Here is a 23,072-nt window from a genome sequence, read left to right on the forward strand (position 1 = left end):
GTACCCTAATCTCGGAGACAGAGTGAGTGAGACTCCATCTCAAAAAAGGAAAAAAAAAAAAAAAAAGGAAATGAAAGAAAATTAGAAAACAGTTAGGTGTAGTGGCTCATGCCTATAATTCTAATACTTTGGGATGCAGGGGTGGAAGGATCACTTCGGGCCAGGAGTTCAAGACCAGCCTGGGCAACATAGCAAGACCCCCATCCTATGAAAAAACAAAATAGGCCGGGTTTGGAGGCTATGCCTGTAATCCCAACACTTTGGGGGGCCAAGACATGAGGATAACGTGAGGTCAGGCATTCGAGATCAGCCTGGCCAATGTGTCAAAACCTCATCTCTACTAAAAATACAAAAATTACCCAAGTGTGGTGATGTGCGCCTGTAAACCCAGCTACTCAGGAGGCTGAGGCAGGAGAACTGCTTGAACCTGGGAGGCAGAGGTTGCAGCGAGCCAAGATCATGCTACTGCACTCCACCCTGGGTGACAGAACAAGACTCTGTCTCAATAATAAATAAATAAATACATACATACATAAATGAAAAAATAAAATAAAAATAAACTAGCTGGGCCTGGTGGTACACGCCTGTAGTCCCACTACTGAACAGGCTGAGGCAGGAGGATTGGTTGAGCCCAGGAGTGCGAGGCTGTAGTGAGCCATCATCATGCCACCGTACTCCAGCCTGGATGACAGTGTGAGACCCTGTCTCTAAAAAATAAATAAATACATAAAAAATAAAGAAAATGAGAACTGAAACCTTCATTTCAGTTTAACAATATAGATGGTGGATACTGAAAAATTATTATAAAATAAATGGCTACAGACAAATTTAGTGCTGCAGTACCCTCCTACCTCTCCTATAATTTCATTAACATTTAAATTTCTAGCCACAGAATTCCCCTAAAGTCATATCAGTTAGCTTTCTCCAAAGATCTATAAATTATTGAAAAGTTAAAGCCATAATATTTTTCCCCTAAAATAACTGTTAACTTAAAATCACTTGTGTAAAAAAAATGATCCTTGTGAATGAGGAGTTTATTTTACTGATAGTGGTATAACTTAGACGTATAACTTAAATATAGAATACCTTAGTTCTTGGGGCATTTTAGAGACATGAGTTAGTTGATCAAATTTTACTTCAAAATTCTATACAAATAATACACTTTTAAAGTAATACTTTCATGAGAAGCAGAAAACTAGCATCATGGTCCACGATTATCCAGTCAAACAAAATGAAAGGTTAAGCCAGTATCCAATGAATTAATTTACTCACGGAAGAAACATTTATCGGAATGCCTACTATGAGAAACAGATGATGCTTAGTTAAAGACGGAGGTTACAAACATGAATACAAGTTGCTGCTCTTAAGAACTATAACATTTATTAAAGAAAGCAGACAAATGAATATCTGTAAAATGCAGGTGACGCCTGCATATAGGGATATGTCATAGAGTACAAGAGACAAAGACTTTGCTTCAGATTTGGGAAGCCTCTGAGAGGTGACATATAAACTGAGTACACAATGACAGTGACAAACTATTCCTGTATTCCCTATGGTCTATGTGTCTGTGTTAGGTAGAAGGAGGGGAGTAGGGTGAGGCAAAGAAAAAAAGGATTGTTGCCCAGAGAACAACAGGATCAAAGGTCCAGAGGCGTGAGAGATGATACAACAAGCAGCAGACTGTGTGATGAACACTCCCGGAGAAGCGGCTAGTCAGTCAGGATGTGGCTGGTTCGTGGAAAGTCTATCATGCTATACGGAGTTTCACCTTTGGTAGTGAGGAACTACAGAAGATTTCTGAAAAAGGGAATAGTGTTCTTCTCCCACATTTTAGAAAGGTAATGGGAACCACTGAAGGTTTCTGAGCACATATTTCTATTTTAGAATGACAACTCCAGCTGTATTAGTTTTGGGGAGGCAAGAAACTCAAAGATGACAAGGTAGGAAGGTCTTATAATAGCCTAAGTGAAAGTTGACTAAGTTACCTAAAGTTATGCAGAAAAAAAAGAGAAACAAACATGAGACATTTTCTAAGATAGAGCCAATGGGTTGAGTCAGGATTTGATACGAAAGACAAGAGAGGAAGGAGTTATAAAATAACTGATGGCACCAAATGATACAAACACATCACAGAATGACAGAGAAGAGGATGTGGGTCAAGGTTACTAATGGTCCCTGAGAGAGCTATTTCTGTAAAAGGAAGAGAGATGGGATAAACAGGCATATTTTTGTAACATAGACCCCTTTCTCAGTCTAATGAAGTCTACAGACTTCTTTTCAAAGTAAGGCTTTTCAATGCATAAAACAAAAACATAGGATTGAATTGCAAAAGAAGCCAATTGTATTATAGTCCTCAAAATATTAAAAATTGTGATACAGTAAAATATGTGCCTTTTACTAACACATTAAAATAACAAGATGTAGCAGCAAATCTATTAACATGATTTTGACATAGTTAAAAGTGTAAATATTTCAGGATATTTGTTTCAACTGTAGTATGTAGGGAAACATCATTTCTATGGGTGAATACTGCTATTAACATTGGGTTTGTTGCTTACATTCATAATTAAGGGAAATGCTAAATTTCAATTAGAGGTTGTAGGGAAAAAAAGATGAAAATTTTTTCCCATCCCCAACATCACACAATTTCCAAATTCTATCTATCGACCCTTTGGAGAAGCATGGAACACAGGTTAAAAACTCCTGGCTAAGAAATAAGTATGTGCTAGAGAGAGATGACAGCATATGTTTGGCAGGAAAAGAATAAGATAAAGAAGGATTATTTTGGGGATGGCGGGGAGGGATAGGAATAATTTCAAAAGAAGACTTTTTTTCTTTCTTTTTTTTTTTTTTGGATAAGAACTTTAAACCAGGAGATTGGATTCAATGGGGCAGGAAAGATGATGGGTATATGCGTGCACATCTGTGTATGAATGAATTAATGAATCGATTACAACAACAGAAAGAATAACTTACAGAAAAAAGAAGGAATAGCAGTGAAATGGGGAAAAACAACAGACTTGGTTCAGTCAGGCAACCATTGGCTTTCCATCCTGTAATTGTCTGCCAAAATCAACCACTCTCAACTCTGCAGTCCTTCTTGCCCTCTATAACACCCAGTGGGCCAGGACTGACCAGGAGTGGAGAGTGAAAGGCAAGGAAAAGGGCCTCTGGCAGGCAACTGCCAGTTATCAGAAGGAAGCAGGAGGTTAACTTCTGTGGCTCTTCTACCTCCTTTTCTAGTCCTTTAATCCTTCTCAGCGCTTAATGTTGCCATTTGGCAGTCTAAATACTCCTAGTTGCTCCTTCCATTACCTCTTCCACCAAAAATCAAAATTCCAAAAGGGATTGGGTGTGGTGGCTCACACCTATAATCCCAGCACTTTGGGAGGCGAAGGCAGGAGGACTGCTTGAGCTCAGGAGTTTCAGACCAGCCTGGGCAACATGGCAAAACCCCATCTCTACAAAAAATTAGCCAGGTGTGATGGTGTACATCTGTAATCCCAGTTATTTGAGAGACTGAGGTGGGAGGATTGCTTGAGTCCGGGAAGTCAAGACTGCAGTGAGCCAAGATAGTGCCATTGCACTCCATCCTGGGCAACAAAGCCAGACCCTGTTTCAAAAATATATGTGTACATTTCAAAAGGAAGATCAGTGAAGGTATGAAGATGCTTACATGACTACAGTAATTAAACATCTATATGTGAAGGATTTTTGAGGAGGGGATGTAAATGTAATGGATATTATAAGGACAGCAGTCCTAGTATGTTCCTGGCCTGTGGACCTCCTTCCTTATCCCTGCACCTTTCCTCCTCCATGCTTGTGTATGTTCACATGCATGAGTGTTCGCGTGTATATGTGTGCATATGTGCATGAGCGTGCACATGCACTGAACGATGAGGATGTGGGGAGGATAAAAGCAGCTTACCCTATTTCTCACTTGCAGAAAAAACTTTTACTCCATTAGATTTGGTAATCAAAAAGCTACTGGGGGCCAGGTACAGTGGTTGACGCCTATAATCTCAGCACTCTGCGATGCTGAGGCAGGAGGATGGCTTGAGCCCAGGAATTTGAGACCAGCCTGGGCAACACAGGAAGACTTTGTCTCCACAAAAACTAAAAAAAAAAAAAAACAAAAACAAAATCAGGCAGGCCTGGTGGTGTGTGCCTATACTCCCAGCTACTTGGGAAGCTGAAGGGGGAGAATCCTTGAGCCAGGGAGGTTCAGGCTGCAGTGAGCCGTGATCGTGCCACTGCTCTCCAGCTGGGGTGACCAAGACTTTGTCTCAGAAAAAAAAAAAGCTACTGGGGAAGCAAAGATCTAGCAATTAGACAAATGAGTCAAGTCTTCAGAACTGGTGTTTCTAAAATAAGTTACTGACTTTTATTTTACCTTCTAATTCTGTTTTTTTTTTTTTTTTTTTTTTTTGAGATAACACAAAAAGTTGAGTAAGAGTCTATCACACATTGAAGAATATGAGAACTGTATACACTGTATATAGGTTTATAAATTATTTCAGGATTTTGATCATATGTAAATCCATGTTGAACTGTCCTGCTCACATTAGGTGTATACCATCAAATAAGTATCCAATCTAGTAAAATGCACATTCATTTGCTATCAAAGTAGGAAATAAACAGTTATGATCTACCTGTTATTTTGAGGAATGCTCAGGCCCAAGACTCAGCACCTGGTAGCACACTTGCCAAAGTAACATTCTGGCTCCTGGCTGTCACTCAGGAGTTCCAAAGTGCCTTCTCCACCTGCCACATCTTCACTCAGGTGCTATCACAGCACGGGATGATCTCGAAGCTAAGCTGCAGCTGCCAGCCTGGTATGTGCTTCCCAGACATCCAGGCCAGCAGTACAATTTCCCACCTCAACCAAATCCACAAAATTAATTTTGTGAAGTTTTTTCTTATAAGCTGATTCCCGATTTTTCTTTAAAAATCATACTTCAAATTATACTACTGACACTCTGAAGCTAGTCTTTCTTTTAGTACAGAATATCTTTCTAATTTGGAGAATCCAAATTTGCCTTCAAATATTAGCTGCTTTCTGTTCCCTACTCACGTTCTATTCCAAAGAGGGGTTTAAAAGACCTGAGGACCAGTCAGAGGCTCTCTCATTAATGTAACCAGAAGAACTGACAGAACACTAAAGAGTAGGAAACTTAATAGGAAATAAAAGGGCAGTGACTTGATGTATTAGTTGTCTGTTCCTTGTCTTACAGGAATCACTAAAATTGCCACCCTTCTCCACTCTCAAGAATGTGGAATAATCTCTGTAATTCCACTGTTCCTATGGCAGTTTATTCATTCCATCCATAAGCAGGACAGGAAAGAGGAGTTAATTATTATTTCCAAAGCTTTAAAATCTTGAGTGTGAGGGTGGAGAGTGTTCAGAAGTGCTCCTGCAAATACTATTAAACTGGTAAAAAAAGAGTACAGTGGGGGCCATGGAAAAGCCACAGGTGCTGGCTCAACTTCCAATGCCCAAGAAATCCTATAAAACCCATAGACAGGACCATACCAGGGCCAATCAGTGCGGAGAACTATTAATATCACAGGGAAACTCCATTTGAGGAACTCAAATACTTTTAAAACAAACTAGGAAAAACACATTTATTTCGAAAGTTACACCATCCCTGTCCTTACCCAAAAAGGACAAAAAGCCCTGACAACCAAAATTTTATTTCTCTTATCCACAGGCCTTAAATAATGGTGATGGTATTAAACTCCAGGGTTTAGCTGTTTAAACAACAACAAAAGCAACCCCTGTATCTCAGGTATTCATGTAATAATTTACTGTGGGCTGCTTGACTTCAAAGTTGAGATTTAGGCAGACATTTGTGCTAGAATAACTTTTTCAAGGCACTGAGGAAAAACTCAAACCTGGAAAATAGAAATAAACTGTCATCATGATGCATAAAAACGAGAAGTTAGAAGCAGATGGAAAGCCAAAAACAAACAAACCAACCATCTAAAAATCCTACTATCTGTAAATTAAAATGCTCTTCCAAATAACTGTAGTTAAAGAGAAATAAAAATTACAGACTATTTAGAAATGAATGACAATAAAATTATAGCCTATAGGATATGGCCAAACTGATAGTCAAAGAAAAATTTATGTTGTAAACACATCTAATAGAAAACAAGAAACAAACTAAATAAAATATTTAAATTGGAAGGGTTAAAATGAGCAGACAAACTAAATAAAGGTGAACAAAGGCATAAAATTAAAAGCTGAAATAAATAAATTAGGAAGCAAAATTAAAAAGTAAAACCCATTAACAAAATGGAAAGCTGGTAACAAATGATGAAGGAATGAATGAGTGAATAACCTCCAAAAAGTATGACCAGGAGGTCAGGGAACTCCACAAATATATAACATTACAAATGTAATATTCAGTGAGACGAAAGGGATGCTTAAAGTGTGCCATTTCTGCATAAATCTTTATGCCAATAAATTAAAAACATATAATCAAAGCTGACTTGGGAAGAGGTTATAGATATGAATAACCATGGATGGAATGAAAGCTTTATTAAGGATTTATATACTCTATTCCATACCTAACAAATAATCCTTTACCCATAGATTCTGTGGACATGCTATAACAAAACTCGAAGCATCTAACAATCCCTGTGTTTCTTAGATGATCCTATGACATTAAAGATTGAAGGCATCCCAACTGATCTATGAGGCTAGCCTACCTGTTGACAAGGCTCAACAAAGATGGCACCCAAACTAACCAAATATATGAACAGATTAATCTTATATGCAAAAGCTCTAAATGTAAGAAAGAAATTATACAGTATATTCAAATTATAACAATATACATTAACCAGGTAGGTTTTATTCTATGATAACAGATTTCCTAATATTGAACAACTTTGTTAATTCAACTTGTTGCATGTATTGGTTAACAGCTCTTAAACTGGATTGAGTGTGGAAGATGAAGGAAGTATCAAGAACTTCTAGATTTCTTATTTGAGCGGGTGAGAAGAAGGTAGTAACATTTAGACTTAGAAAGGAACAGATTTAGAGGGATAAAAATTCTGTTTTGGATAATTTTAGTTTCAGATACCAATAACTATCCAAGTGGAGCTGTCCACAAGACAGCAGTGTACAAGAGAGAAATCAGGATCGGAGATATAAATATGGTAGTCATCAGCACATGGATGGTATTTTAAAATACAGTATTGGATGGACTATTTTGGAAGAGTGTAGAAAGAGTCCAGGAGCAAAATTTTAGTAACCTAAGAATAGGAAGACATTACCTAGATTTGTGAATACCTTATTTTCATGTAGTATATATGCCACTAAACTTAATCATTTTTTGCATGCTAAATTAGGACTTCTGTACAAAAACTCTTTAACAAAAACCTCATGATATCATGATGTGGTTTGTCTGCCAGCCTCTGAAAAGCTCCATTTCAACAGCATGTCATTTTCGGTGTTTGCAAATTATTTGAATCCTTTTTGAGAGAGCAGGAGCTTTCAAACAGTGCTCTTGCAAAGATACCTAAGGAGCCAGGTAAGGAGGGCATAAAGATCATGATCTTAAGACTGCATTAAGGCCAGGCATGGTGGCTCATGCTAGTAATCACAACACTTTAGGAGGCCGAGGCAGGAGTATTGCTGAAGCCCAGGAGTTCAAGACCAGCTTTGGTAACATACTGAGACCTCATCTCTACCAAAAACAAAACATAAAAAAAACCAGGTGTGTTGGCACGCATCTGTGGGCCCAGCTACTTGGGAGGCTGAGGTGGAAGGATAGCTTCAGCCCGGGAGGTAGAGGCTGCAGTGAGCCATGATTGTATCACTGTGCTCTAGCCAGGGTGACAGAGAGACTGTCTCTGAAAGGCTGGGTGTGGTGGCTCACACCTGATTCAGCACTTTAGGAGGCCAAGGCAGGTGGATTGCTTGAGCTCAGGAGTTTAAGACCAGCCTGGGCAACAGTGCAAAACCCTGTTTCTACAAAAAAAATGGAAAATTGGCCAGGTGCGGTGGCTCACACTGTTATCCCAGCACTTTGAGAGGCCAAGGTGGGTGGATCACCTGAGGTCAGGAGTTCGAGACCAGCCTGGCCAATATGGTGAAACCCTGTCTCTACTAAAAATATAAAAATTAGGCAAGTGTGGTGGCAGGCGCCTGTAATCCCAGCTACTGGGGAGGCTGAGGCAGGAGATCTGCTTGAACCCGGCAGGCAGAGGTTGCAGTGAGCCAAGATTGCGCCATTGTACTCCAGCCTGGGCAACAAGAGCGAAACTTTGTCTCAAAAAAAAAAAAAAGAAAAAACTACCTGGGTATAGTGGTGTGCGCCTGTTGTCCCAGCTACTTGGGAGGCAGAGGCTTCCGTGAACTGAGATCATGCCACTGTATTCCAGCCTGAGTGACAGAGTGAGATTCTGTCTCAGATTAAAAAAAAAAAAAGACTTCATTTGAATAAATGGTTTTGTATACACTATTTCATTTACCTTTACTCATATTTTATAGATATGGCATAAAAAAACGAACAACAGTGATAAGAGTAGATCTCAAAATTTATACTACTGAGACAAGGATAGAATCATTAAATGGATTGAAATCAGTAAAATTTCAGCCTTCCTGGATTTAAACTGATAGACAATATGTTCAATTAAAAAAGACACCACGTCTTAAATACTGAAAATACATTGTTGAAGATGTTTCATAAAAGATACTTAGGGGTTTAATAATTTAAGGGAATCCCTCTATGGCATGTAAGTCTATTTTTAAGTTTATCACATTTGACCAGTATAGGTATTTTCAGAACATGCATATATAAGCAGGAGATACCTGTGTTAGAAAACAAGAAGTCCCATTAAAATTGGAAAAAGAAAAGGCTGAATGCCTACTACTAACCAACACTGTTCTCTGATTTCAGCCAATGCAAAAAAACAAGAAGAAAAGAGGTATAAATTGAAATACTGAAAAAACCTTGATAGTATTGGGCCATTATTATAGATCCTGAAAATCACGAGACTCAACTGAAAAGTGTTGGAACTAGGTCCTGCAATTGATCTAATAGTACATCAAAGGGTTCATTCAACAAGGTAGCCAGATGATTACATAAAAACAAACAAATTTCTTTTATATCGGCCACTACCAAGTATAAAATATAGCATATAATGAGGAGACATCACATTCATAATAAATAATGATAGCTGACATTTCTCAATAATTTAAGGGCTTCGATATATACCATCAAATAATCTCTACAACCATTACCATGACCTTACCATGATATGTATTATTATCATCATTTTACAAAGAAAGAAACTGAAGTTTAGGGACATTTTATAAGAAACTTACCCAAGATCACATACATAACCCCCAAGTGTCACAGCAGGAACCCAATCTCAGTCTCTCTGACTGTATAAAATGAGCTTCTTAGCACTATGATGCCCATTCTTATCTATCAAATGAACATAAATAGGCTGTGCGGGGAAACAGTGATGGGTGCAGAGAAATGGACACATATGTTGCTGATAGAAATATAAACTGGTGTAACTTTTCTAGATGGCAGTTTGCATGACCACATCTAGGAATTTGTTAAAAATATATTCAATAATGTGAAGAAGATCTACATATACATTTATCACACTGTTATTACAATAAAAAACTGGTGACATTCTAAAAAAATATTTAACAATATAAACATAATTAAGTTGCAGTACTTAAATATGTTGAATGCCATTCAGCTAATAAAAATAATCTCTTAAAAGGATGTTAAATGACACAGGAAGACTCTTATGATACACTGAATGAAAAGCAAGAACCAAACAAAACTACATATGTATATACTTCTTAAAAAATGTGTTTATAAAGATTAATAGTTTTTTTAAAAGATGAAAACAAGAATTATAAATTTTAAGTCATCTCTAGGTGAGAATTATAGATGATTTTATTATCATTTTATGTTTTCTATATTTCACATATGTAATAAAATGCTAAAACAACTCAAAATTTAACCTTAAAAGATAAGCTGAAATAGTCAAAATAATAGAAATGTAGTTTAGAAAACACTTTCCCCATCTGAAACTATTTTTTCATATGTATGATTTAACATACTTTATGCCCTTTTTGTGTTACCTAAGGCACTTTTCTATCTTAGCAAAAATAGAAATAATGTATTTTAACCTAAAACAGACATTTTTTGCACATTTCATATCTGTTCTAAGCATTTAAAATTACAGCAAAATTTCTTAAAGACTCTAATACATAAGATCATCAACTCAATGAGGCCATCAAAGAAAATGATGCTAAAGATTTTTTTTTAAAGTGTAAGTCAACAATGAGGAGACAGCCTCAACTATATGGGAAAACTGTTCCCTGTGAGAGCATAATAAAAATAAATTATAAAATAAAAGCCAAGATTTGAAACAGATTAAATCACAGAATAAGGATAAAATTAAGCCCACATAATTTTGAATAGGAAATGAGTACAGATGACTAAGAACAAAGAATAAAAACTAATTTTAGCTTCACCCTATAAGACATAAAGTAATAGATTTGAAATCTCTTTGAAAAACCCAAAATATAAACTGACATATTAAAAGCAATAAAAGTGAACTTGATTTTCTATCTGGCTATTTCAATGACTCAGAACACAACTAAGAGCCAATGAATAAGTAGAAAAGCAAAACAAAATCTCGTCCAATCAAATCAACAGACACTGCTCAATCATTTCAGAATATTGAGTGCCTTCTATGTGTCAAGCACTTTTACACTCACTATCTTGAATCATTGAAAACAACTCTGCAAAGTAGATCATGTTTGATGGATAACAAATCAAAGATAAATTGAGATTCTCGCTGAAGGTCACAACCAGTAAATGGCAGAGATGGGATTCAAATCCAGCTCTACCTGATTTCAGAGGCCCCACCTGTTCTCTCCACACTGTGCGGCCTTTCAGGTCTTCAACCTAGATTATATGAATATCTTATAGCTTTTAATTACTGCCTGAACATTTTATATTTAATATATAATGTTAGCATGTTGTCATCCAGGTTCACAATCCACAGCGTAAGTCTCTCCTGCAAATCAGAGGGAGGGAATGATGATGTTAGCAAGGAACAGCTAACATCAAGGAAACAAGACCCCAAATCACTAACATGAATCCATATAAATTGGTTCTGGCCGGGTGCAGTGGCTCACTCGAGGCCGAAATGATCCCAAAGTTGATTACTTGAGGTCAGGAGTTTAAGACCAGCCTGGTCAACAAGGCAAAACCCCGTCTCTACTAAAAATACAAAAATTAGTTGGGTATGGTGGTGCATGCCTGTAGTCCCAGCTACCGGAGAGGCCGAGGCATGAGAATTGCACGAACCTGGGAGGTGGAGGTTGCAGTGAGCCAAGATCGCACCACTGCACTCCAGCTTGGGTAACAGAGCGAGACTTCACCTCAAAAAAAAAAAAAAAAAAAAAAGAATTGGTTCCCGCTGCCCCCTACCATCTAAAGCAAACAAAAAGCATAACAAGTATTGCTGTTTCACTTAGGATAAATTAGAAATGTCAGTAACTTGGGCCAAGCTACTCAACAACTCCAGGCATCAGTTCCATTACCTGGAAGATAAGCAAAACAGTACATACCCAATAGACTTATAAAACTAAATTAAATAATTTAAGCAAAGTTCTTAATATTGGGCCTGGCATAAAGTTAGTACCAATAAATGTTAGCTACTATTATCTTTCAAAATAAGTGAAATCATAGGCTACACATTATTTGAAAGACGAAAAATATACATGCGTATAAATTCTTTCATTTAAAATAGTTAAAATGTTATGCTCTTGAACACTTTAAAGACTACCCTTTTGGAAGATTCACTTTTATAGTATTTTACTAAGAGAAGTAAATAAGGTTAATTATATTCTTCAAAGGCAAATGTGTATTGCCCCTGAAGAAATTACACGACACATTCCAGGTTAAATTTTAAATGTTTGGGTATCAATTGTATCTGCTCAGCATGTATTATTGTTACTATCTCTTACTCATCCATAGGCATACCTTGGAAATGTTGTGAGTTTAGTTCCAGACCACTGCAATAAAGTGAATGTCACAGTAAAGTGAGTATCACAATAGGGCAAGTGATGCAAATTTTCTAGTTTCCCAGTGACCATAAAAGTTATGTTTGCACTACTCTATAGTCTCTTAAATGTGTAATAGCATTATGTCTAAAACATTTACATGCCTTCATTAAAAATAGTTTATTGCCACAAAATTCCAATGATGATCTGAGCCTTCAGTGAGTCATATTCCTTTTGCTGGTGAAAGCTCTTGCCTCAATGTTGATGGCTGCTGACTTATCAGGGTGGTGGTTGCTGAAGGCTGGGGTGGCTGGGGCAATTTCTCAAAACAAGATGATAATGAAGTTTGCTGCATTGATTTCCTCTTCCTTCCATGAAAGATTTCTCTGTAGTATGCAATGCTGTTTGATAGCATTTTACCCACAGAACTTCTTTCAAGGTTGGAGTCAATCCTCTCAAACCTTGCCACTGCTTTGTCAACTAAGATGAATTTTTGAAATCCTCTTTGTTGTCATTTCCACAATGGTTCATGGCATCTTCACCAGTAGATTCCAAAATTAAGAAACCGCTGTCTTTGCTCATCCAGAAGACACAACTCCTCATCTGTTCAAGTTTTATCATGAGATTGCAGCAATTCAGTCACATCTTTAGGCTCCACTTCTAATTCTAGTTCTCTTGCTATCTGTTCCACATTTGCAGGGATTTCCTCCACTGAAGTCTTGAAGCCCTCAAAGTCATCCATGAGGGTTAGAGTCAACTTCTTCCAAACTCCTATTATTGCTGCTATTTTGACCTCTTCTCATGAATCACAAATATTCCTGATAACATCTAGAATGGTAAATCCTTTCTAGAAGGTTTTCAGTGTATTTTGCCCAGATTCATCAGAGGAATCACTATCTGGCAGCTGTAACCTTAACAAAATATATTTCTTAAATAGTAAGACTTGCAAGTCAAAATTACTCCTTGATCCATGGACTGCCAGAACGGGTATTTTGTTAGTAGGCATGAAAACAACATTAATCTCCTTGTAAATCTCCATCAGAGTTCTTGGTGGTACCCTGTCAATGAATGGTAATATTACATATTTTGAAAGGAATCTTTTTTTCTGAGCAGTAAGTCTCAACAGTGGGCTTAAAATGTTCAGTAAAGCATGCTGTAAACTGATGTAAACTGATCCAAGCTTTATTGTTCCACTTATAGAGCACAGGCATAATAGATTTAATTAATTTAATAGCATTGGGCCAGGCAAGGTGGTTCACGCCTTTAATCCCAGCACTTTGGGATGCCCAGGTGGGTGGATCATGAGGTCAGGAGTTCAAGACCAGCCTGGCCAATATGGTGAAACCCCGTCTCTACTAAAAAAATACAAAAATTAGCTGGACATGGTGGTGCGGGCCTGTAATCCCAGCTGCTCGGGAGGCTGAGGCAGGAGAATCGCTTGAATCCGGGAGGCAGAGGTTGCAGTGAGCCAAGATCACACTACTGCATTCCAGCCTGGGCGACAGAGCAAGGCTCTGTCTCCAAAAAAAAAAAAAAAAAAAAAAAAAAATAGCATTAATTCCCAAGGGCCTTAGGATTTTCAAAATGGTAGATGAACACTGAACTCAAAGTCACTAGCTGCATTTGTCCCTTAAAGAGTCAGCCTGTCCTTTAGCCTGTCCTTGCAGCCAGGCATTGTCCTCTCCTCTCTAGCTATAAAAGTCTTAGATGGCATTTTCTTCCAATATAACGCTGTTTAGTCTATAGAAAAATCTGCTTAGTGTAGTCACCTTCATCAGTTACCTTGGCTAGATCTGGATAACATGCTGCTTCACCTAACACTCTTGCTTTTTCCTTAAACTTCATGAACCAGCCTCTGCTAGCTTCAAACTTTTTTTCTGCAGCGTCCTCGCCTCTCTTAGCCTTCATGGAACTAGGGAGAGTTAATGCCTTTCTCTGGAATAGGCTTTGACTTAAGGGAATGTTGTGGCTGGCTTGATTGTCTGTCCAGACCATCACCAGCAATACAGTGAGAAAGTATAGCTGATATGTTCTCTGTATCAGCAATAAGGTTGTTCCCTTTCTTTTCATTTGTGTGTTCGCTGGAGTAGCACTTTTAATCTCCTCACACTTTTCCTTTGCATTCACAACTTGGCTGTTTGTTGCAAGAGGCCTACCTCTTGGCCTATCCTGGCTTTCACATGCCTTTCTCCCTAAGCTAAATCATTTCCAGCTTTTGAATTAAAGTGAGAGAACCTGAATCTTCCTTTCACTCGAATACGTAGAGGCCATTATAGAGTTATTCACTGGCCTAATTTCAATATTGTTGTGTCTCAGAGAATAGGGGGGCTGAGAAGAGGAAGAAAAACAGGGCAACGGCTGCTCGATGGAGCACTCAGAACACACACAACATTGCTCGATTAAGTTTACTATCTTCTATCAGCACCCCCCAAAATTACAATAGTAACATCACGGATTACAGATCATAGATCACCATAACAGATAAAATAATCATGAAAAAGTTTGAAATATTGCGAGAACTACCACGACGTGACTCAGCAACACAAAGGGAGCAAATGCTATTGGAAAAATGGTACAGACAGACTTGCTTGACCTACGGTTGCCACAAACTTTCATTTGTTTAAAAAAAAAAAAAAACAGCAATGTCTGTGAAGTACAATAAAATGAGGTATGCCTGTACCTCCTTTTGTTTATCATACCCACTACCAGCAGATTCATTTAAAGTACTATATTGCTTTTCGCTGGGCCTGGTGGCTCATGCCTGTAATCCCAGTACTTTGGGAAGTGGAGGTGGGTGATCACTTGAGCCCAGGAGTTCGAGACTGACCTGGGCAACATAGAGAGACCCTTATCAGAAAAAAAAAAAAAAAGTAACATATAGCTTTTAATAATAAAAACACATTCATGAAGTATGAACTATGTGCCAAACTCTGTAGAAGAATCAGGATAAAATAATGTGGCTCACAGTGTCCTTGCCCTCAGGGAGCCTAAAGACTACTAACAAGGTAAAAATCCTAGGTACAGTATGGTGTACTATTATTATCATTTTGTACTATCGGTTAATTTTTATGACTAATCTATACACTAGGGAGTATTTTCTCCATTGACAGATGAATAGAAGAGACAGAAAGCAGAAAAGAAATGAAGAATTAATTATCATCTAATATGCAGGTGTTATGGAAAAAAAGTATTTTGAAAACACAGGGAAGTGAGCAATTACCAATTACTTTTGCCTAGGACTGGGGGATTAGAAAATGCTTGTGATTTTTTTTTTTTTTGGGATGGAGTCTTGCTCTGTCACCCAGGCTGGAGTACAGTGGCACAATCTCGGCTCACTGCAACCTTCACCTCCCAGGTTTAAGCAGTTCTCCTGTCACAGCCTCCTGAGTAGTTGGGATTACAGGCACATGCCAGCACACCCAGTTGATTTTTGTAATTGTGATATGTTTTTACTTAAAAATTCATGTATAAATTCTGTAAAGTATAACTACAGGAATAAAAAAATAATTGGGTGAATATTTACAAAATATTAACCTGAAGTTATTTCTGAGAAGGAGATTTCAGGTGGCTTTTTCTCTGTACTTTGCTTATCTTAACCAGTTTGTACTACCTTAATAATTTAAAATAAAGTAGAAAAGTCAGCATTAAAATGAGATATTAATGCTCATCATCAAACTGTCAAGCACTTTCAAAGTTAATACTTCGTGGCTCAAACACGGGATGAAATCAGTACTCTGACTCTATATTAATGGTTGCACGTATCAATATAACTTTTCTGAAAAGCTTTTTGGCATAAAAAAACCTTAAAGTTTATTCTGTTTTATCACTACTTCTAGGAATCCATCCTAAGAACACAGATGCAGAAAAAGAAATTTCACTGGGCTAGTCAAATAAAGCATTATGATATTAAAATATTGGGAACAAAAATACATGTCTAACTGAAATAGTAGAATGATTAAATAAAACAACACAATGTTAGAAATATTTTTAAGTGTCATGAGAAAATCCTTAGTGTACGTTAAATGAGAGAGCAAAGGTAGGATATCAAGTTCTATAAGTAATATAATTCCAATTATACTGGAAAAAGATGTATCTTTTTAGAACCAAACTCCTAAGAAAGATGATTTCATTATTTTGCTTAAATCTCACAATAGTAGACAAATCTATTGACACGTATTAGGTTACATAGACCTTAACACAGTCATGTGTCACTTGACGAAGTTATGTTCTGAGAAGGAACATAAGACGCCTTTCTTCCTTAGGCGATTTCTTCTTTGTGCAAACATCACAGAGTGTACTTACACAAACCTCTAGATGGCTATACAGCCTACTACACTCCTAGGCTATATGGTGTAGCCTATGGCCCTAGGCTACCAACCTGTACAGCACGTTACTGTACTAAACACTGTAGGACACTGTAACACAGTAAGTCTTTGTGTATCTAAGCACAGAAAAGGTACAGTAAAAATGCAGTCTATAAGATAAAAATGGTACACCTATACAGGGCACTTACCATAATGAAGCTTACAGGACTAGAAGTTGCTGTGGATGAGTCAGTGAGTGAGTGGTGACTGAATGTGAAGGCCTAGGATATTACTGTACATTACTGTAGATTCCATAAACACTCTACACTTAGGCTATACTAAGTTTATCAAAAATATTTTTCTTTCTTCAATAAATTACTCTTACTGTAACTGTTTTACTTTATAAACTTTTTCATTTAACTTTAGGACTCTTTTGTACTAACACTTAGCTTAAGACAGAAACACATTGTACAGCTATACAAAAATATCTTCTTTCTTTATATCTTTATTTTATAAGCTTTTTTCTATCTAGAAAATTTTTTACTTTTTAAACTTCATTTAAAATGAAGACACAAACACAATAGCCTTGGTCTACACAGGGTCAGGATCACCAAGATCACTGCCTTTCACCTCTACATTTTGTCCCACTGGAAGGTCTTCAGGGGTGGTAACAGGCATGGCACTGTCACCTCCTATGATAATGCCACCTTCTGAAATACCTCCTGATAGACCTGCCTGAAGCTGTTTTACAGTTAACTTTTTTTTTCGTATAAATAGAAGGAGTACACTCTAAAAAAACAATAAAAAGTATAGTATAGTAAATAAATAAACCAGTAACATAATCGTTCATTATCTTTCTACCATCAGTAGCACAGTAGGTTTGTTTACACCAGCATCACCACAAACATATGAGTAATGCCTTGTGCTATGACATCAGGAGATGGCTATGACATCACTAGGTGACAGGAACTTTTCAGCTCTATTATAATCTTACACACCACTGTCATATATGCAGTCTGTTTTTAACTAAGACATGATTATGCAGTGCATGACTGTATTTGTTTTAACAGGGACTTAGCCTGGCTAAATTAATTGGAACCCGCATTGTGCTATTATTAATTGTAGGAACTCGGGTAAGTTATTTAACCACATTGTGGTTCGGTATTCTCATCTGAAAAAAGAGGTACTGAAATACCTCTTCATTAAGCAGGTGGTAAGCATTAAATGCATTAATATCATGTAGAGCACTTAGAACAATACTTGGCACAATAAATGTTTCATAGCGTTCTCAAACTTAAACCACAATTCAGTAAACCAAGTGACATCTAAGCTGAGGCCTGAATAAGGTGTGACCCAGGCAAAAGGTGAGGGAAGATAGTGTAAAATGTTCCAGGTAAGCAGGAAGACCGTAGGATTTTCTACTTATTCCATGTCCACCCTTAGAGATGTGATACTTATCTTAAAGGCAGAATGCTTTGAACGTTCAGATATCTGTTTATGAGTTCTGCTTTAGGCTACGTCACTGGGCATAAGAATTATTGTCAGTAATTGTAATGTAAAACCATGTATATTATACTTTAGGGGAAATTAGTTTCCATTTTCCCTTAAGAAAGTAAAACAATCCTGTGATGATGCTAAGAATAATTAAACAGTGAGAAATGTGCCATAATGTTAAATGAGTTATCTCTGGATTATGGGACTACAGGTGTTTTAAAATCTTTATACTTCTCTATATTTTCTAAATTTTCCCACAATAAGCACATTACATTTCTATAGTCTGAGAAAAGAGTTATAAAAATCAATTAAAAATTACTCATTAAAAATGTTTGTTGCTTTTGAAAAGTGCTCCTTTTTGTGAACTACACTGCTGTTACATCATTTGCCACGCTGGGCTGAAACTGTTTTTTGATTTTTCTCTTTAGTGAACCCAAGCAACCTGGAAAAAAGACATGGTCCTTGCCTTCAACTTACCTGGCCAGACAGGATTTCTGTATTGTCCTATTACTGTTATACTTTGTAGAGGAAAGCCTTCTCGTCTTACCTATTCACTATGCGTCACTTAATTTTCAAATGGTGTATGTCAACAAAACAACACACGTGATGACACACTTTTTAGAGAACAAACTAAAAACAGAATCCTACTGAGGCAGAACTGCACAGTGGTTAAGATCATGGCTTCTAAAGTCAGACTGCCTGGGTCTGAACTCCCTTCTGCAACTTACTAGCTATATGACTTTGGGCAAGTTACTCAAACTCAGTGTCTCAGCTTCCACATCTACAGAATGGGGATAATAGAAGCAATGCATAAAGGTATAGAAGGGTTAAATGAGATAATGCATGTAGACTTAGCATGTTGTCTGGCACATCAGTGTATACACATGACTATTACTATGTCACCTATAAAAACCAAAGCAACAGTAGAGAATTGATACCACCACAACACAGATCTGAAAATTATCTTTATGCTATCAGATGCCAAAAATTACTATGGTCAGACATTAATCCTATGACATTTTTAAACAAATCTTGAATCACCAAGAAATTAGAGATCTGAAATAGATCTTTCTTAAAAAAAACCACATTCTTGATTGATCATTTCTCTGAACTATTAATTGAAAAACAGCAGCAGAGATTATAACGTGTTTTGTTGAATCTTCACACGTTTTCGCTTTGTAAAGTCATGAGATTTCATATGCTGCAGGCCCATGAGGCATATTAGCACTCAAAACACAAGCAGCTTATTTAGAACATTTGGTAGATTTATAATCAAATCCTGGAATCTCAATATTTTAGGCTTAAATTTGGAATCCTGATTAAATTAATTTTCATTATTCACTGACCATCTTATTTACTTAATACTGCTCTAATAAAAACTCTACTCCAAAATTCTATTTGCCACCTTACCCACTCACTACTCCTGTCATCTGCCCCAAGCACCACCTACTGGACCACCCACTCCCTGCTTTCCTGCCAGGGTTCACTGACTCATTTGGAAATGACTCCCAACCAGCTCTACCTACTCAAATCCTCCCTTTGAGGCACTCCCCAGTACCTGAATTTCTCACTTCTTTTTTCACGAAACTTAGTACATTCCACTTAGCATTATGTTCTGTTCATAATCTATCCTTTTAGAGGTTGGGGGCCTTACACAGCAGCTAGAGTGATAAGTAATTATTTGCAGAGGGAACAGAAGCATATCAGTTTCAAATGAGCAATAACTGCAGATTAGTGTTATTCTACATTCCAACAGTAAAAAGATACAAACATTCCCTACTTAATATCTTGTTTGTTTCTTAAAAATGTTATCAAATCAGAATGAAAGAATCCTAAATTAATGTAAAAAAACAATGAAACAAACTAAGAAGTTATAACAGCAACACTTTTACATTTGTGATAGTAATTAAAACTAATGCAGCAACCACTATGGTCTGCTAGAATGAAGACCTAGTTGTAGAAGGAGAAAAATGTTTTAAAGGTAAAATTTCTATTAACAACTTGGGATCCAATTTTGCAGATGTTGGTAACCCATGAAAACCTAGCTCCAAAGAATCCCATAATATAAAATAGGGTATTTATATATAGTCTAGTCATTAAAACAAAAATTTAGTAAAAGGAAGTGACTAATAAAAACTCCCATCAGTATAGAAACATTCCAAGTTTCTGTTTCCTATCCTTTAGTATTTCCCATTACACTAAAATAGTTCCGTTAGACTTCCATTATTAAATAAAGGCGAAGAAACACCAATTTGTTGTTTATTTAAAAGTTCATTTTACTTTGGTTAGAATGTTTTAAGGACTTTTATGATGACCAAACACTAGAAGTAGAATCTTGTAACTTACTTTGAAAGTAAAATTGACTCTTTCATGTAAAAATATTAAAACATTTTGAACTATGGGCACATAGTCAACAGGCCATTCTATTTTTATGGTACCATCAAGTAGACAGATTTAGGTAACTTGAATAAGCATGCCAAATTGGAAGAAAACAGGTGAACAGGGGGTCAAGTCTGAAATAGGAATCTTCCTGGGCTTATGACACTAAGATTAATTTTACAAATCTTTGATGAAGCTATCATGTAGTCAAACACCAGAGAACACTAAAATTAAGAAACTGCCACTAAAATCAATTGTATATGTGATTAAAGAAATGGAAGTCATACCCTCTAAATCCTAAGTCCATTAAGACAAAAACATTTATAACACACTGTATTTATGACTTCTTGTGATTCTTGAAAAGTCAAAAATTGTGTTTGAGGTTTATCTCTTGTTTTCCGTTTATAATATGCATTTTAAAAATAGAAAAAACTCCAGCACGTAACAAGTGAAAAACTGAACAACGTTGCCAAATGTCTAAACATACAATACTTAGCTCCAATTATCTCTGCATCTATTCTAAAATGGTTTAAAAAAAGTCTGAATCAATAAGCGCCTGATGGGCCTGGGATACTCCAATACAGTCTTGTCAACCAATAGGAAAACTTTCCCTAAATCTGGATTCGTATTTCATCTCTTTATCACAAAACACGGAGCACAAACCGGGATTGTTAACGGATAACCAAATGGCAAGAACCCCAGACAGAGTAATCAGTACTTGGATGTTAGGGCTGTTTTTAAGGGCTTTAAATGAGACAGCCTAGGGAAGAAAAGCGGGATTCATTTCCCCAAGTTCTATTTGTAACACTTCTTAGTAGGGAGTTAAAAATGTGAACTAGCCGCGCTAAAATGAACGCAGCGTGTAAAAGGTATCTGCACTGGAGCCTGGGGGTGAAGGAGGGACGAGGGGGGAGTGAGGGGCTTTCGCGACGCCCAGCCTGGGGGTGCTGGCGATCTGGATGGAGCGATGGATAGTAAAGCGAATAGCCGGGGCTGGATCTGAGATGCCAAGTGATGCCTCGCCCCACGAGCGCGCGCGAGTCTGAGCCGCGGGGGCAGCGCAGTGTGTCCGTTTCCATCTGCGGCGCCCGAGCCCGCCTCCATGTTCGGGATCTCTGCCCCCGGGCGGGCGGACGGGGACCGGTGCCCTAGGCCGCGGGGCCGGGAAGCCCGGCCTCACCTCGCCCGAAATCCCGGCGGGGACGGTGTTGCCCGCGGAGAGGATGCGCCGGGCTTTCCGCTCGGCCCCACCTGAGCGGCGGGAGCTCGGCGACTCGACCTCCGGAGCCCGACCCGCCTGGGCCTGGAGATCACCCGGCGCGGTCGCTGCGGCTCCGGCGCCCTCCACCCGGCGCCCGGGCGCGGCCCCGCGGCCCTCCCTACGACCGGCTCCCCCAGGACCGCACTCGCCGCCGTCCGCGCCCCCCACCCGCTTCCCGAGGACAAACCTGGGAGCCGCTACCCGGCATGGCCAGCCCCGCGACGAAGCGACGAGCGGCCAGCGGGGCCCGCGGAGACAGCGGCCACCTCGGCCCTCCCGCGCCAAGCCGCGCCCGCCCGCGCGCCCTCTCCGCGGGCCGCAGCCCCGGCGCCCCCTCCCCGGGTTGCACAACTCACACCCCCCACGCGCGCGCACTCGAATCTGTTGCTCAACCTACTTGCATTCTCTTCTCCGCAGCCATCACTACATGCCCTGGAGCCGGGGCAGCCCCGGGGCCCTCCGCCAGGCGGCCGCCTCTCGCCTCAGCCCTGGGCTGCCGCGGCCGCCGCTAGGGCGCGGGGCGAGTGCGAGGCTCCCTCATGCCTCCCGCCCGGCCAGCTGGCCGCACGCCGGGGCTCCGGCTCGGGCGCGCCCGAGCGCTCGGCTCGGCCCTGCCCGCCGTCCGTGCCGCTGCTCCGCGGGCGAGAGCGAACCCGGCTCCGCCGCCTCGCTCTGCGCTCCTCGCTCGCTCGCTCGCCCGCCCGCCCGCAGCCACCGCAGCCGCGCCGCTTCCTCCTCCCCTTCCCTCTTTTCCTTCTCCTCCGTCGCCGCCTCTGGAGCCGAGGTTGGCAAACCAGCACCTGCTGCTGGAGAACGCCGAGAACTGAAACAGGAAACCCCGAGCCAAGGGGAAAACCCGGGAGGCGTGGAGAGGGGTGAGGGGAGCTGCTGGAACCTGTCGGGCTCGACCCAACCGCTGGGGCTGCCCGAGGTTCCCGCGCCGCCTCCCCTCGCGCCCATTCCCTGCCCCGGCCCAACCCAGGGGTCCCGACCTCCCCGCGCCGCTCCCCCGGCCTGGTGCAGGACGGCGCCTGTCCGCTCGGCGACACCTTCTCCACCCAGCAATAACACGGATCATGTCCTGGGCAGTCAAGGAGATCGACGGGCCGCCTTCTTAGGGCAGGTTCCCCGTTGTTTACTTATCAATATTCCGTGATGAGGAAAAACCACACCCTGCATTAACAAGGCCAATAAAAGAATTTAAACAAATGACTGTTGGGATTTCACCCAGGGGTAGGACTTCTTTCAGTAAGGAAATTGGCTTTGATGGAAATGGCAATCAAAGTGTCAAAATCGAGCGTGAACCCAAGATCCATCCAGATCTCTTTCAGGAGATCGGAAGGAAACAGCCCTTTGCACAGAGGTGGGCGCCTGAGTCGCAGGCTGAAAAGCACCGGGAGCAGAGAGTCTCTACTTCTGTGAATCATACAACACCCAGCACAAACTAAGTCAATGTTTCAGAAATGTTCCAATAACCTTATTCACCCACCCTTGGAATCATTACCAGGAGCCTCATGCCTAGCCTTGGGCAGGATGAGTCTGCTTCTGGAGTGAGAAGGAAGGGACACTGAATGGGTTGTGC

At 39.5% G+C, this 23,072-nt stretch overlaps 1 protein-coding gene across 3 annotated transcripts in view; it reads right to left on the bottom strand.

Annotated features, from left to right (window-relative positions):
• Positions 1-21,978, bottom strand: part of ZC3H12C (zinc finger CCCH-type containing 12C) — a 78,278-nt gene extending 56,300 nt beyond the window's left edge. Inside the window, exon 1 of one of the 3 annotated variants that reach the window (XM_009187222.4) lies at positions 21,888-21,978. In XM_009187222.4, coding sequence (XP_009185486.1) covers positions 21,888-21,911 — 24 coding nt within the window. In that variant the 5' untranslated portion in view covers positions 21,912-21,978. Of the gene's footprint in view, positions 1-16,565; positions 21,551-21,677; positions 21,785-21,887 lie in introns of those variants that run through there. The other 2 variants (XM_003910657.5, XM_017948945.3) reach the window with 2 other exon arrangements.
• Between the last annotated feature and the right edge of the window lie 1,094 nt (positions 21,979-23,072).

This window comes from Papio anubis, chromosome 12 (assembly GCF_008728515.1).
Source record: "Papio anubis isolate 15944 chromosome 12, Panubis1.0, whole genome shotgun sequence".
NCBI classification, from domain to species: domain Eukaryota; kingdom Metazoa; phylum Chordata; class Mammalia; order Primates; family Cercopithecidae; genus Papio; species Papio anubis.